Genomic DNA, 15,000 nt, shown 5'->3' with positions numbered 1-15,000 from the left:
GAACAGCCAGCGTTTTCAAGAGGGGTACCTCACCTATCCGTACCTGAGTCCTGCTTGGATACCTAATAGCATTTGCACCTAACATTTTGAAATACTGCATTAACATCAGATAAATTAAATAAAAAGAAATTAATGGTTTCTGAAGTGAGCCTAATATTTGATGAGCTTGAAAGTCAATTCTCCCATTTTATAGTTGCTCGCAGGTCAAAAATAAGGTAGCGACAAAGGAGGTAAGTAACATTTACACTCATTTCACAGACCAGCGGCCCGTTTCTCGAAAGTCCCGAAAACTTTTCGGGCCCGAAAAGCCACCTGAGAAATTGCCAACCGCTTGTTTTGGAAAGCCGATCTTTTAACATGCTTTCAAGGTACCAAAAAGAAAATTAACTGTGAAATTTGACGAATTAAATGCTCTCCGTTCTTGCGTTACAAAAGGAATTGTAACACCCGAAAATGGCTATCCGCTGGTTAAGAGGTATCAAAACCCATAGGTTCCAAGGTATTTAACGCTTTTTAGCGCTAACCATGCCTCAAGCAACCCGGGCCTGTTTGCTAGAAAAGGCCAGTATGATGTCAAAAATCCTCCAGAAACGACCTAAAATGGCTCTTCACTTCTCCTGAATAGAATACTCTAAAGTGTAGTAGAGTTCTTCCTTTAAATTTTGTCATGATATGAATACAAACTAATTTGATACTCTATGGAATAGGGAATTAAATGAACCAGCGCACCGCTGGTTCATGGAATAAAAATGGAAAATGATTGGTTCATTGTTATTTGCTCACCTTGTCGTCAAAACCTAAAATTTGGTGATTTCACGTCGTTCGAGTGGCAGGGGAGAGGAACAGAACTTTCGTCCCAATTGACACCTAACCCCTATATCCATAGATCGGACCACAACACCGGGAACTCCATGCCCTACTCTTCTCGAATAGGGTGTGGGTTCTTTAACGTCCCACAGAATTCATACCCAAGGGTTATGAGACGGTACCTCCGGCTCGTAGTCCTTATCCGAGAAGACTTGAAAGTCTAACCATTCGCAGATGTCCTTACAAAGGCAGCACTTTCTCCTCAGTTTTTTGAAGACCCTGAGTATTGGTCCGGCCGGAGTCGAACTCACGACCTCCCGCGTGATAGCCCGGCGCTCAACCAACTGAGCCACCGGTGCACGGTCAGGTGTGTGTAGGTGAAGAAGAATGTTTCTCTTTTATATCTAATAAATTGGTTATTCTTGTAGAAGAAACCCAAGAACAGAAACTGACTTTGCTTGAGTGAAAATCGATCTCCTAGAGTGCCAGTTATCTAAGTTCCAGATTCAGTGTCCTCTCAACTTCCTTTCTAACTTTATCTTGAATGCCATTAATTTCTTCGTCGGTAAATGTCTTGTCCATGGATCTGTAAGTTATTCTATAACAATGGCTCTCTTGTTGTGTCTTTGGATGAATGAACTGATCAATGAGCTCCACCTAGAATGATACAAGCAACACCTTTCAGGGACCTACATCACATTATGGAAAATTTGGCTTTTGGCCTTTCTGAGTAAAATAGACATCCAACAACAGTTTCTACATGGGCAGGTTTTAAATAAAGGACTGTTAATTTCTCAAAGTTACCAGCCTTATCATATCACTTTTGACATCTTCAAAACTTGTTAAGAACCATGAGCAGTTGTAGAATATCTTAAATTGAATGTACCTTTTCCACAATGTCACCAGCAATTCCACGTATGACATCAAACAGGTTGTTTGGGGAAAAATCCTTTGTGATCCAAAATGCCACATCCTTGTATGTCGGTGGATACTTACTAAATGGTTTGAATTCCGAAATTGTGTGTTCCTCAAACTGTGCTGCAAACCTGGGATCCTCACTCCAAAACAGCCTGATGTCGGGGATATTGAAGAGCTTCATTGCCAGACGCTCCAATCCAATCCCAAAAGCCCATCCTATTTTGTGTTCAGCACCACCTCAACAGAATAGACAAACAGGAAAGGTAATGGGCCAGACCCACACAAAACAATCAGATGACACTATGAGAGAGAGCGCTATGCTTAACACTTATCTGGCCTGGGGTAGATTCTCAGCCACATGTAGATAGAGTTTGTTGAGTATGACCATCAAACTCAACAATAATTATTAATCAGTCTTTTTCTTTGGTCCCATTGATTTAAAAATAACAGAGAGGAAGGGTTTAGCTTACCTAACCCTCACCCCCACTGTTTCACCAATGAAACTCACCATTAACGAGAATATCATGTTCCATGACTCCGCAACCAAGAAGCTCCAACCATTCACCCTCAAACTGCACCTCTAGCTCCCAAGAAGGGTGGGTGAAGGGAAAGTATGCATCAACCCATCTCATCCCCACCCCCTCCCCACACAGGTATTCCACAATCCTAACCAACGCTTGCTTGAGGTTAAATTCAACAAGCTTTACAGCTTCTAATGTATGCACAGCTTGCTTCTCCGGTGTCTTGGTTTTGCTCGTGTCAAATATTTCCATTGGCTCCTAGAAGAAATTCGAAAGTGAGTGTTATATCACTGTCTGGCTAGGGCCTAGTTTTATTTATATTGATGGCCAACATGCTAGCTGTAAAAAAAATAAGTACCCTTCGATGTGAGACTATCATTACTATAAACTCAGTTTGCTCCATAGTTATTTTCTTTCAAGTAAAAAAAGTCATTTTGCCCTGCTTGCAAATCAGACTTAGTGTGCTTTCCTTTTCTCAGAACTGGCCAGCCAGATCCTTCAGTTTGCAAAGAAAATGCAACAAATTCAAAGGAACACTTGCATGATAATCCCTCGCTTTCTTCTGGAGGAGTATATATCATCCTCAAAGTGTGTTGATTAGAAGGCACTGTAGTCCTTCCAAATGCCTGGTCTGGGTGGTCAGTTCTGTCAAATGGAAAGCGTCCTTAGGCAAAGTTTAATTCCAGCCAAATAGTGGTAGCAGATCAAGACATTTGCTGTTAGCTTCAACCTCTCCCTTATTTAAGGACGGTGCCTACTAATTCAAAGGCATTTTGAGCGGTTTACTGAATATACGGGAAAAGCAGATCTTAACAAGTGTTATTGAAATCCGAAAAGAAAATTGGGGGTAGCCACGCATTTTTCGAAGATAATTAATCAACAATATTTGTAAAAGCTTTGAAATACAAAGCAATGTATGGCGTTCCTTTCCAAATTGAATCTTAATTATCTCTGAAAAAAGCGTGGTTACCCCCAATTTTCTTTTTGGATACCAAGAGCACTTGCTAATTTCTGCTTTTCCCTCATAGTTTTGGACCGCGCAAATAATATCTCTGTATTAATAAGCACAATCCATAGGAAATCCGAGTATCTCGAGATGCGCAGAACGTATGTGCAATAACAATAGTAGGCACCGTCCTTAAAAGGCAAAAAACCAACCACAGGCATACAATTTTCTATTGTATATGGATACTTTTCTCTTATAACCATCTTATGCATCAATTTTCACCTAATAAGCTTTGGATTTCAAAATAACCCAATAGCAAACAGGGTAAGATAGGGTGGGGAGGGTTGATAAAAAGCCCATACATGTAGATTGACTCATTCTGAGGGTACCACTGCGCACGGGTGGCTCAGTTGGTTGAGCACCGGGCTACCATGCGGGAGGTTGTGAGTTCGACTCCGGCCGAACCAACACTCAGGGTCTTTAAATAACTGAGGAGAAAGTGCTGCCGTTGTAATTACATCCGCAAATTGTTAGACTTTCAAGTCTTAACGAATAAGAACTGTAAATGGTAGACCTGCTCTCATAAATATCTCCCATGTTCATTAATTCCCTGTGGGACTTTAAAGAACCCACACACTATTCGAGAAGAGTAGGGGATGACGTTCCCAGTGTTGTGGCTGTCCTCTGTGAGTATATGGGTGGGTGGGTACAACAGGTCCACATCAAATGACATCAGCTGAATAGCTGCCAAACTTCAACCTGCTCAAACAAATACATAACAAACAATATCCATGGTCCCTTCACCTTATATTGCGAAAACAATTCGTGCTGTGAAAACAACCTGACGCCTTCCATTTGATGAAAGACTGGATAATGACACATGTCAATTTCATCTCTCCTGTAAACATCACCAGTCACGAGAAATGCGTCTAAACCTGTCTTGATCAAGTCCCTCTGATGCGCCGAGGTGTGAGCTCGAAGCAAGAACTCAGTATTTATGTAGTAGTTATCGTTCTTTGCCCGACTAACGTGATCAATTGGAACCAACAAACTATCAAAGTTCTGTTCGACTGTCACCACAGGGGACAGATAATCTACCATCGTGAACATCGGTCCACCCCAGCGCGTTCTGTAATCAGCGTAAACATGCTCTTGGATCTTTGTTCTCAAAATGCTCAAAGGGTGATTTTTGCAAAGATGAAGGTTCCTTCCAACCTTTGATAGAATGTTCGGTGTGGTGTTGGTCATGTCATCTCGGAGAAAAGCTTTGTCAAGGACATGTACATAATCGCCTTGAAAATTCGTGTTATTGTGCAAGCAAGCAGCAAGTATTAAAGGACGTTGAGCGTGCTTATTGAAAACTGAGTACAATTTACGAGTCTTTAGTAGGAAAGACATATTACAGCATCGAACTTTTACGAAACCATCTGTGTGTATCGTGAATTGCTGTATACTATCCTTGACCGGACGTTTGAAGGGAAGAAAGGACTGGGGACGAAGTCAACACCTCCAGTCTGGGCAATAAAGGTCAGTACATTACTACGAACATCCAAACCTGGATGGAGAACCGCTAAAAGGTATGTTTTCTTTTTCTTCGTACTGTTCGAGCCCTACGAAAACCGATAATTGTCATCTGAGAGGACAATTCCTTTGACTGGTCCCCGGACCACATCCCCCAGTTTGTTTATACTGAAACTACATAAATCTGGTCAGTCGCAGGGATCCAAATCTGGTCCCCGTGGGAGGGTTTTGTCAACTGCCTTTAATCTAAACAAACTCTTCTAGCTTCTTTCTCAAACATCCGAATATTTGACACTGCTATGAATATATGACATGATTACCGTTAAATGTTTAAACCGAAGCTTCTTCTAGGAAACCATTTTCACTATCGAAATGACCATTCCAGACAGTAAAGTACTGGTCCCAGGTTGCCTGCCTGAGGACCGGAAACTCCGCAATTCACGCACGAAAAGTATTAAAGCTCTGAGAAAAAGTTGAACGACAACGGTTTATGGGCATGTCGACTTTTCTATCAAGCCGAGACAGTACATTTTCTGTTTTATTTATTTATTGTATAAGATAAACAAATATGAGTACTTTTAATCATGTATTACTTTCTTTAGTGATTTCTCGAACAAATCGTTTGCTGGGAACAACAACAATCTCCGGCTCAATATCTTGAAACGTTCTCTGGATGTCACCCTCTTTGTCTGACTGAATGAGGTTAAGTTCGTTAGACAATTCACCCTCAAAACCAAGTTCCTCGTCATTCTCCCTTTGTGCGTAAATTTCGCCCACTAGATAACCTTCGTCATCAGCATAAAGACCGTGATTTTTCTCGTTCTCGTCTGCAGCACCGCATCGCGTTGAAGAACAGTCTTTGGTGGCTCGATCCTCAGCTAATGATCTCGTGTGAAGCAAGAAGTCTCTGTACAACAAGAAGCAAAGTCTTTTTTCTCGCTTTTCCTCGGCTCTTGAGACCTTCATGGATTCTATTTTTTTATCTTCTAATGTTATCTTCCCTTTTTCTTCAGAAAAACCAACATCGTTTTGTCCCTCTACTTCATGGACCCAAAACTCATCTTCGGCCGCCATATTGGTTTGCATTGCAACCAAGCCAGAGCTTAGTAGCCTAGCCCAGAACTGTTGCCAAGATCGTTACCAGGGTAACACGGACTTTTCCAAGCCTTTGAAAAAGCCTCGCAGATTTTCAACTTCGTGGCGTCAATTTCTTTGGTTTGCAAACGGGCCAAAAAGAGGAGACTGATAATCTCAGGCAAAGAAAATGAAGAAGGGGAATTTAAAAGCTACAAAGCAGGTGCGTTTTTGGTGTCTTTTCAGCCGTAAATAGGTTACAGATCTTAGCTAGTAAAGAGTTTGTGTGCACAAGATGTTGTTTTCATCCTAACATTACATGTACCTTCACAAACATGTACATTCGTTAGGAACGTAGCATATCGAAGACGTTACTTGAATTTTATCGGCTCATAGCTGTTCTAAACATACCACGCAAAAAAAGTGATTAAAAAAGACATCCTCTGGCGTCGTTTAACTGCGACCTTAGCAATTCCTTATAAAGTGGGCATAGAGAGCGAAAATTAAGTCCAAATTAAAACTGCATGGTTGGGAATTCTGATTGTGAGTGAACTGAAATTAAAATGTTCTATGTTATGGAGAACCAAATCAATTGGCCATTACTTGATAACTGTCAATCACAATTTGGCCAAACAATTGGTAAAATCTGTAATCAAAATATGTAATTGAGATTATTGTACACTGAGTATTAAATATGCAAGGTCGAGAGGGTTTTTAAGGGTAGTTTATCCTAGTAACTAGTTAGATCTATGGGTTTTCAGGAGTATCATTTTCCTCAGATAGAATACTCCTAAATTTGAAGAAAGGGATACATTTTGTTTCCTTGTCGTCATCTTGTTTGTCATATTTTCTTGACAGGATAAAAAGCCGGGAGTTACAACCTCAAATGCTGTTGTTAAGTCAACTAGCAAAACAACAGCGGTCAAAACCAAGAAAAAGGTACTCTTAGTTTGTACTAAAGCTAGACTCAAGTAACTCAAGTGGACTTCAATAGGTTCACAGTAGAATTATAACTAACTTGAGTTTCACAGGACACTTAAGTTAACACATTTTCACAGTGGAATAGTGAAGTGTGCAAAGCTAGCTCTTTTGGATGAACTTTATCAAAGTAAAACTTAAACTGTAGCAGTGCTAAATTCAGGATAATTCTTGTTGTTGTTGAGATTTACTGGCTGAATTTCAGTGAACAATAATTACTTAACTGCATGAGTTTTATTTGAGCTATTGCATAACTCAAGTATGGCATACAGTACATGGAGTTAAGTATATTTACTATTGTGAACAGTCGAGCTAAGTAATGCATGCACAAAATTAATTTGCTCTTTTATACTTTGATTTCCGTCAAAAAGTTGTTTTGTATTTTTGTACAGTTAAACCTTGATTATCTGGTTTCGGGGGGACTGGATTGAATATTCCGGATAATTGAGAGTCCCGATAGTCGAAAAAGATGAATATTAATTAATGAGCCTAAAACAAAACTGAATAAGTTAGTGAAGAGTAACATTTAATCACACTGGAATAAAACAATTACGAATCGTTGTTGGAAAAACTATTAACGGTTCAGTTCAAACCAGACATTCATGTTATAATTTGAAGGAAAAATGTTTTGCTGTGGATCATAAAAAATGACTAATTAATTAATATGCATGAAAAACTGGGACCAGAGAAGCAAGTCCGGATAATCGACATATCTGGATAATCGAGATCCATATAATCGAGGTTCGACTGTAATGAATAATATTGTCAATATTCTTAGGTTATCATGATCACCTTCTACCAACTCAGCCAAATAACCATGTCTATATAGGATTGAATGCATAGTCTAATGGAAGTGTCTCTCTCTTTTGTTAGGACGACGATGATGCAACCCAGATTGGCGAAGATCTGGATGAATGGATGCAGGTACACTGAAGTCATAGGTTATTGTTTGCGTGAATGGTTTCCAATTACAAAGTGATGAGATTGTTTGTGGAGGTGCAAATTTCATGTTAATTTGTCAAACCATCTTGGAGACAAAATTTAAATGTTCACTTGTTAATGGGATAACCTTGTACGACAGAATTTACTTTGAATTTGTCACTGGCAAGAATGGCTCTATTAAATGCATGTAACTTAGCAACCAAAACTTAATAAAAAAACAAGCGAATGATTTTCAGTTGGAGAGGTTTGATTGCATGTGATCTTGAATGAGTGTTCTAAAAGTTTGTTTATTATACACTATAAATACATCCGTAGTTACTAATTGAGTTCATGTGCTACACCGTAAGTTTAAAATTGGCCTCTGGTGAACCAAGTAACAACGCCTAGCGTTAGACAGAGTAAAATCTATTTTTAATAAGTATCTGATTCCCAGGAGTCAGTGGGTTTAAATAGATGTCTGGTTCTTTATTTATCTGCCAGTACTGTGAAATACCACCCCCTCCCCAATAATATTGTCTTTGTACTGACTATAATATAGATCTAGCTAGTAAGTATATTGATTTTTTTAAAACAAGTAAACTTTCATTTCCTGGCTCGTATTTATTTGTATTATTATATAGATAACGAAAGGGAAAGCTTGTCAAATTCAATTGTCTGTGATGATAAAATTGTATTATGTTTTTTTTTTCAATTTTATTGTCCAGCCAAAACAACTCATCAAACCAGATGATCAACTTGAATTGACAGAGGCTGAGTTGAAGGAAGAGTTTACTCGAATATTGACAGCAAACAATCCTCATGCTCCAAGCAATATTGTGCGTTACAGCTTCAAGGTACATTCCTAAATACTATTAATAATTATTTTGATGTGTCAATCAGTTACTTTATTATTATTTTTACTTTGTTCTCTGATTAATTGCTCTTTTGAGAGAAATCACTTGAGGTCTCATACAATGTCATGAACAATTATATTCTGTATTAATTATTATTTTGAGTCTTGTTTTCCAAATTTTCCCTGGGCCTTGCATTTAAAAGAAAACTTTAATCTGAATATACGCAAAAAATGATGGTACTGTACATGTAGCAAAAGGAATTTATTTATTTATTTACCGGTATAACAGCCGCGTGTAGTTTTTCTACATGTTTTTGTGAAGGTCTTTAAATTTCTACAATATTATTGCAGTACGTAATATTCTTGTCTTCAAGCTTTTTTTTTTTATAATTGTTGATTTGGAGTAATGTTGAAATCATGAAAATACTATGCAGCTTAGAGCTTTTTTTTGTTTCTGTAAAGAAATATACTTTTTTAGGGTAATTGTGACAAAGAAGTTATGTTTACAGTATTCTACCAAATGACAAGAATTATTACCCCACAGCCACAAGATAATTTATAGTCTTTGAATAATTTCACCACTGTTCAAATGTCAATCAGAAGTAGTTAAATAATATTATCATTCCTAGACGCTCTTTACTATCTTAAGCCTTTAATACCTATTTATTTCAGGATTTACTTTTAATTTAATAATTACCCAGACAGATAAGAGGCCATTAGCCCTATTTTTAAGTTAAATTAGATGACTTTGTCTTCTTTCTCTTTAAAGCCTCCGACATTTTATAAGTACTTGTAAGGATTCAAAAGGGAAGACAAAATTTTAATTTTTGCCATTATTGGAGCTGTGTAAATGAAGCCTTTTAAGCAATCTCATTGTTCTCCCTTTGTTAATACTCAAAAGGTAAATAACTTAAAAAGGTATCAATCCCTTTCCAAGCATGTCTATAATTTTAACAAAATTCCATGTGATTTATTTATCTTCAGTCATGCCACTGCAACTTTAAACATTTACTGACATGAAAAAAATTTTTCACGTGTGGTTACAAGATGACAGAGCAATCATCTGTGAACTGTAGAGTGTGTGATGTTAGTCAACGTTTCAAAGATGTCCTATGCAGAGAAGGTCAAAGAGCTCGGTCTGTCTGGTGAAAAATTAATTTTATATCAAAGTGACCGTCTAACTTTTTTGTTTTAGGAAAAATGTTATAAAGCAACATCAAGTGTGGACCAGTTGGCAATTCACTTTGCTCTTGATGGGTAAGAGAGTCATTAGGCTTTTGTCTGTTGAATAATGATAATAATAATAATAATAATAATAATAATAATAATAATAATAATAATAATAATAATAATAATAATTATTATTATTATTATTATTATAATTTATTATTATTAAATAATAATAATAATAATAATAATAATAATAGAGCAAGTTTCAATCGAGTGGTGTAAAACCAAAACAAAAGTAATTACTTTGGCCAATCCAAAAGGACACAGACAATCCAGTAAACCAATCAAAACTCAAAGTAATTAAATGTAGCCGACACAAAGCACGGGAAGATGTGCATGCGTGAGCCATGATCCGTTTTGGTTTCACTTTTGATTGATTGAAAAAATTGTGCAAGAACTTTGAACCAATCACTGAGGGAAGTAAATTATGCAAAACCAAAGCAAACTGGAGACCCCTTGTTCCAAAAGCTGCGGCTTCTCCTGCTTTTGTATTGGTATCTGAAGCACAGCATGGCTGTCTTTATGTAAAGACAAACATGACAGACAGGGAGTCACTGAGTTTCCCACAAATCTTGGACAAAATACCACAGTTTCCTGTCCAAGATTAGAATGCATTCTTTGTTTCCACACATATGACCTATTAGTAATATTATTGTATCCCATCTTTGTGACAAATTGATACCTGGTAACTAAATAAATTTGCTCTTTCTTGCATTTTGAATGTGTTTAGGAATATGCTTCATAAAGATTCAGATGAAGCCAGAAGGCAGCGTGCGCGGCAAGGATTGGGAGAAGGTAAGTCGCATGCTTCCTGGGTAGTCACTGTTCAAATTAAGTATTATTTTTGGAATAAAATGTCTCAGCAGTTTTTCCTTTAAACAACTTGTTCGTTTATTTATTGCTGAAATTTCTTTTGTCTAAGTGTTAGTAAATTCAATATAAACTATAATGTCAGTAAAACAACTGATTGTAACAACAAGTAATGTGGCTCTATAAATAAGAATTGAGCATATCTTCAATTTTTAGTTGCGCTTTGGATTCTCCATTAACAGGATTTAGGCAGGCTTGGCCATTAATTTTAAAGGAGGTTAACATAGACTGATGTCAATTTAATTTATTATTGATTTTGTGTTAAGAAGGATTTGATGACCTGCACCTGCGGCCAGTGAGTTCTTTTTGTGAGTAAAATTGTCAGTATTTTTCTAAAATAAATACACATCAGATAATTATTGTTTAAATAATTTTATTATTAGTTATTTAAATACAAATATTCTAAAGGATACATCACTGAATGCAAATAGGCATTTAACACAGTGAAGCTTCTTAAAAAATAATGATCAAAAAATTAACAAATTTTTGTAGTGAAAATTTTTGTTTTAACAATTAAAACTGAATTTTTAAATTAACTTTAGAATAATGATAGTTAACTGACAAATTCCTATTCTTATGTAAAAATTTAACTGCTGTTCAGATTAAACTTGTTAGTTTCGACATCCTGCTGGTTTCTTTTTTTGTATTGTTTGAATTCATTGTTGTTAAAGAGTAACGTCTCTGCCATTTTCCATGTGTTAAAACATTCTCCATGAAATTTGCATGGTCATGAATAGACAACTTATGTAACATAACTGTTTAATTTATTATCCAACCGTTACAGGATTACCAGTAGTTATAATTTGTACAAAAAATGCACAAAACAAGAACAAAATATTCCTTGATATTTGTACAGTTAGTTATTTGTACATTAGAGAACCAGGTTTGACTAGTTGAGGTGCTGACATGTGCCCCGCACTTGTCGTGTACAAATCTGTCACATATTCTCAGTTGTTTACAATTCACTTGCTAAAAATATAGTGCTTTTATAGGAGGATAATAAATCGCTTATCAGATGTTTTTGTTTTGTAGTATTGTTGAGTATTTCTACTCGTTGTTTGTATTTTGACTCGCCCTAGTGTGCTCCTAAAAATACAGTACAACCTTTAAAAACACTCAGCGACGCTCTGACACCAAAACACCTAATAAGCTATGTATTATCCACCTGACAGTCTGTTGACATGTCATAAAGTATGTTCCAGATTATTCATTGTCATAACGACTTATGTCTGTTTTACATTTAGCTGATCATGATGCTAGTGTGGCTGGTGAAGAGGAAGACAAAGAAAACAAACCAGAGGCAACCGAGGTCAGACGAATTTTTCCTTTTATGCACTTAGAAAATTCAGAATTGTAGAAAGTCTGTGTGTCATAATTTGTTAATAAATCAGTTGGAAGGTGCTAATCGATTCCTTTGATGAACTTAAATTTTTTGCCTCACCCAACCGGGCAAAAGATAACCCTATTAAGTATTTGTCCCTACCCTAAACTAAAAGCAAATGTCAGTGATTTATTGGTGTGAAACCAAAAGAAAACACCTTCTAAACTCATCTTCAACCAGAAATTTACCCCCCCCCCCCCCCGGGGGGGAATCCCATATAAAAAGGGGAGGGATGCTTGTCGTGTCGCTCAGGGGTATAAATTTCGGATTTTGGTCTGACTTAGGGTGTTCTGGGCAAAACACAATCATATATGGCCGTAAAGGTCTCCTTTAGGGTTGCGCGCGAAGAAATATAAAAGTGTATCTTTACACTTTTATATTTCTTCACGTAGATGAAATTATTAGATGATAATGTCTTTGCCATCATTAAAAGGCACTGAATTTTTTATATATCCATGTTTTAATATGGTCTCTTTAAGGAGTTAAAAAACCTGGGCCACGCCCAGATTGGTCTCCTTTAGGGGTTTCATTTCAAGTTTGTGACAAGCATCCCCCTTTTTATATGGGATTTCCCCCACCGGGAAATTTGCAGACAAATATTATGGGTTGAGTTGATTTTAAGTTGGGGTGAAAATGATTTAAACCTTGGAGTTTGATCATCTGGACACATGTAGTCTTCAGGGGGAATTTTGTTTACAGTGATGTTTCTGGACTCTGAAGATGACCTCCACTAAGAAAGAAATGTCAGTTACAAAGAAAAGTCATTTCTCTGGATAAGTCACTCACCTAGACAAACAAATTCTGTTGAGGTATAATCTTGATTAGGTGGCCCCTTCATTTGGGGTTGTGGTTTGTATTAGTGTTGGGTGTTTTGGCTCATTTTGGTTTACAGACTATGATACATCCAGGATTACATTGTAGTGAGATGCATACGGACTCTTATGTGCAACTCAAGGTGTCCTTAACTGTTCATTGTGAAGCGCAGGCTGCAGATAGGAATAAATTACAGACTACAGAAACCTCAGCCGTTTGCCACTCTTTTTAATCGTTTTTTCTCAGGAAAAAGCTGCTGAGGAGATTCGACCCGATTCGTCTGCCTCTGTGGGTGGAAAAGCCGAGTCAAAACTAACCAATCAGTTTAACTTCAGTGAGAGAGCTTCACAGACTTATAACAATCCTTACAGAGTGAGTATTAAACAGATCGAAATAATAAAAGTGCGGTTGTTAGTTGAGTCACTTGAGTGCCACAAAATTCGCTCTGACGAAGGGCTAACGCTCAAAATGTCAGCTTTTAGAATCCCTGTATGGTGGTTAATTTACATTATTCATTCAAAATATTTCCCTGTTTCTGATTGGTTAAAACCACATGCATAATTCACCATAACCAGCTGCTGCTCACCAAATTTGGAAAGAAACTTAGTCATATTGAATCGATGACGTCAAAAGTGCAGCCCGCTACAGATTATTGAACCGATGACGTCAAAATGACGTCAAAAGTGCAGCCCGCTGCAAATTATTGAACCGTTGACCGAAAAAAGCTGGGAACGAGATTGTGTTATTTTTGTTGAGCAGAAAAATGGCTTCGAGTAGGTTTAGAAGTTTGAGCGAAGAAAATATTTTGAATGAATAATAAAGCAATTATTGAATTCGGCGTTCGTAGAATATGAAGAATTCTGCAGATCTCGGAGGATGTTATCCACCTCGGCCTTCGGCCTTGGTGGATAACACCCTCCTGGACCTGCAGAATTCTTCATATCCTACTCAGCCTCATTCAATAATTGCTAATTATCAACCCCGTTGATAAAACCAAATTTTTGTGTACTACTTCCCCATCGACGCAGCACCACAGTTTCTTTTGAAACTACCCCCTTTATCCACAAAATATAAGCAGAACAGTAAGGCGGGACAATTGTCACAGAAGCCTAGTCAGTAATGGCCCTCGTATTGCTCAGTGGTTTCAACAGCACACGAACTGGTAATCGGAAGGTCGTATGTTCGAATCTAGCAAAGGAGCACTCGGATTTTTCCGAGCATCTCCGAGTCACCATCAATAAAAAGATACATTTCTTCAAAACTAGAGTTATAGACGATTAGCCAATCACATCTGCAGACGCCGACAGTCGAATGAATTACGCAACGCGGCTACGACGTGCACTTGTCACTGAGTGCGGGAAAACACGAGAAAGCATCTCACAAATGATTTTGATTTTGCCTCTGATTGGATGAAAATGTAGCGGGAGATTTTAAACCTATCAGAAAGCATAGGAAAGCAAACCATTACAAAACAACCTAAAAAATAACTTTCTGTCTCGAGCTTAAAACCACTCTCCTTTAAAGTTTTTTTGTGTATGTTTAGAAGTGTTCCCAAGTTTAAAATTTCTTATTTAATTTATTCCAGGAACGTGGTACGTCAACGGAGCCCCCACCAAGAGCAAACTTCTCTGCCACTGCCAATCAAGTGAGTAATAATGAGAGATTATTTCATAATGTGGGAAGCGCGGTGGCCTCATAGTGGCCTCCGGGTTCGTGCCCTGGCCTGGGACATTGTGTTGTGTTCTTGGGATAGACACTTTACTCTCACGGTGCCTCTCTCCACCCACGTGTATAAATGGGTACCGGCGAATTTAATGCTGGGGGTAACCCAGGGGGAAGTAGAAACACTCCTAGTCGCTTCATGCTACAGAAACTGGGATAAACTCCGGCCTAATGGGCCACTTGGCTCGTAAGTAGACTTTACCTTTATTTATTTCATAATCTAGCATTTCTTTTATAGCATAATTTGAAACCAAACAAAACCCCAGAGACTACTGTTTTAAAGGCGTGCGCAGTTTGCCAAAAAAGGAGCACACGTCAATCGTCGTGTCCTAAGAAAACAGGAGAAAACTGCGAAGTGCAATGACTCGTAAAAAGTTGTAAAAGGTTCATTAAGAAAATGCGCCAGAGTTTAAAATAAACTAGACGTTTCGAGGGTGCTCCCTCT

At 37.7% G+C, this 15,000-nt stretch overlaps 3 protein-coding genes across 4 annotated transcripts in view; 2 read left to right on the top strand and 1 right to left on the bottom strand.

The window, feature by feature from the left end:
• The window catches only part of LOC137992192 (polyunsaturated fatty acid 5-lipoxygenase-like), a 14,351-nt gene extending 14,133 nt beyond the window's left edge, over positions 1–218 (top strand). Inside the window, exon 12 of the mRNA XM_068837345.1 lies at positions 1–218. This exon is cut by the window's left edge and continues 152 nt beyond it. Within this exon, the coding sequence (XP_068693446.1) occupies positions 1–82 (82 nt within the window). The 3' untranslated portion in view covers positions 83–218.
• On the bottom strand, positions 118–4,639 carry LOC137992194 (phenylalanine--tRNA ligase, mitochondrial-like). The gene is made up of 4 exons (XM_068837349.1): positions 3,997–4,639; positions 2,234–2,504; positions 1,694–1,962; positions 118–1,464 (listed from the first exon to the last, which is right to left on the bottom strand). The coding sequence occupies exons 1-4, from the start codon at positions 4,588–4,590 to the stop codon at positions 1,297–1,299; spliced, it is 1,302 nt and encodes a 433-aa protein (XP_068693450.1). The 5' UTR covers positions 4,591–4,639; the 3' UTR covers positions 118–1,296.
• A 1,200-nt stretch (positions 4,640–5,839) lies between these two features.
• LOC137992193 (dynein intermediate chain 2, ciliary-like) overlaps positions 5,840–15,000 on the top strand; it is a 34,960-nt gene continuing 25,799 nt past the window's right edge. The window contains exons 1-10 of one of the 2 annotated variants that reach the window (XM_068837347.1): positions 5,846–6,010; positions 6,646–6,726; positions 7,639–7,689; positions 8,412–8,540; positions 9,735–9,796; positions 10,500–10,564; positions 10,906–10,947; positions 11,884–11,948; positions 13,080–13,205; positions 14,419–14,478. In XM_068837347.1, coding sequence (XP_068693448.1) covers positions 5,978–6,010; positions 6,646–6,726; positions 7,639–7,689; positions 8,412–8,540; positions 9,735–9,796; positions 10,500–10,564; positions 10,906–10,947; positions 11,884–11,948; positions 13,080–13,205; positions 14,419–14,478 — 714 coding nt within the window. In that variant the 5' untranslated portion in view covers positions 5,846–5,977. Of the gene's footprint in view, positions 6,011–6,645; positions 6,727–7,638; positions 7,690–8,411; positions 8,541–9,734; positions 9,797–10,499; positions 10,565–10,905; positions 10,948–11,883; positions 11,949–13,079; positions 13,206–14,418; positions 14,479–15,000 lie in introns of both variants that reach the window. The other variant, XM_068837348.1, reaches the window with a different exon arrangement.

Source organism: Montipora foliosa, chromosome 2, assembly GCF_036669935.1.
Source record: "Montipora foliosa isolate CH-2021 chromosome 2, ASM3666993v2, whole genome shotgun sequence".
NCBI classification, from domain to species: Eukaryota; Metazoa; Cnidaria; class Anthozoa; order Scleractinia; family Acroporidae; genus Montipora; species Montipora foliosa.
This window is presented reverse-complemented; position numbering and strand designations above follow the sequence as displayed.

Bases quoted from the DNA above. Each gene is read 5' to 3' on its own strand.
- LOC137992194 (XM_068837349.1), bottom strand. From the start codon at position 4,590: ATGTCTTTCCTACTAAAGACTCGTAAATTGTACTCAGTTTTCAATAAG. The intron at 1,963-2,233 runs GTGAGTTTCATT...TATTCTGTTGAG, and splicing joins ACATGATATTCTCGTTAATG to GTGGTGCTGAACACAAAATA. The intron at 1,465-1,693 runs GTACATTCAATT...GTATCATTCTAG, and splicing joins CTGGTGACATTGTGGAAAAG to GTGGAGCTCATTGATCAGTT.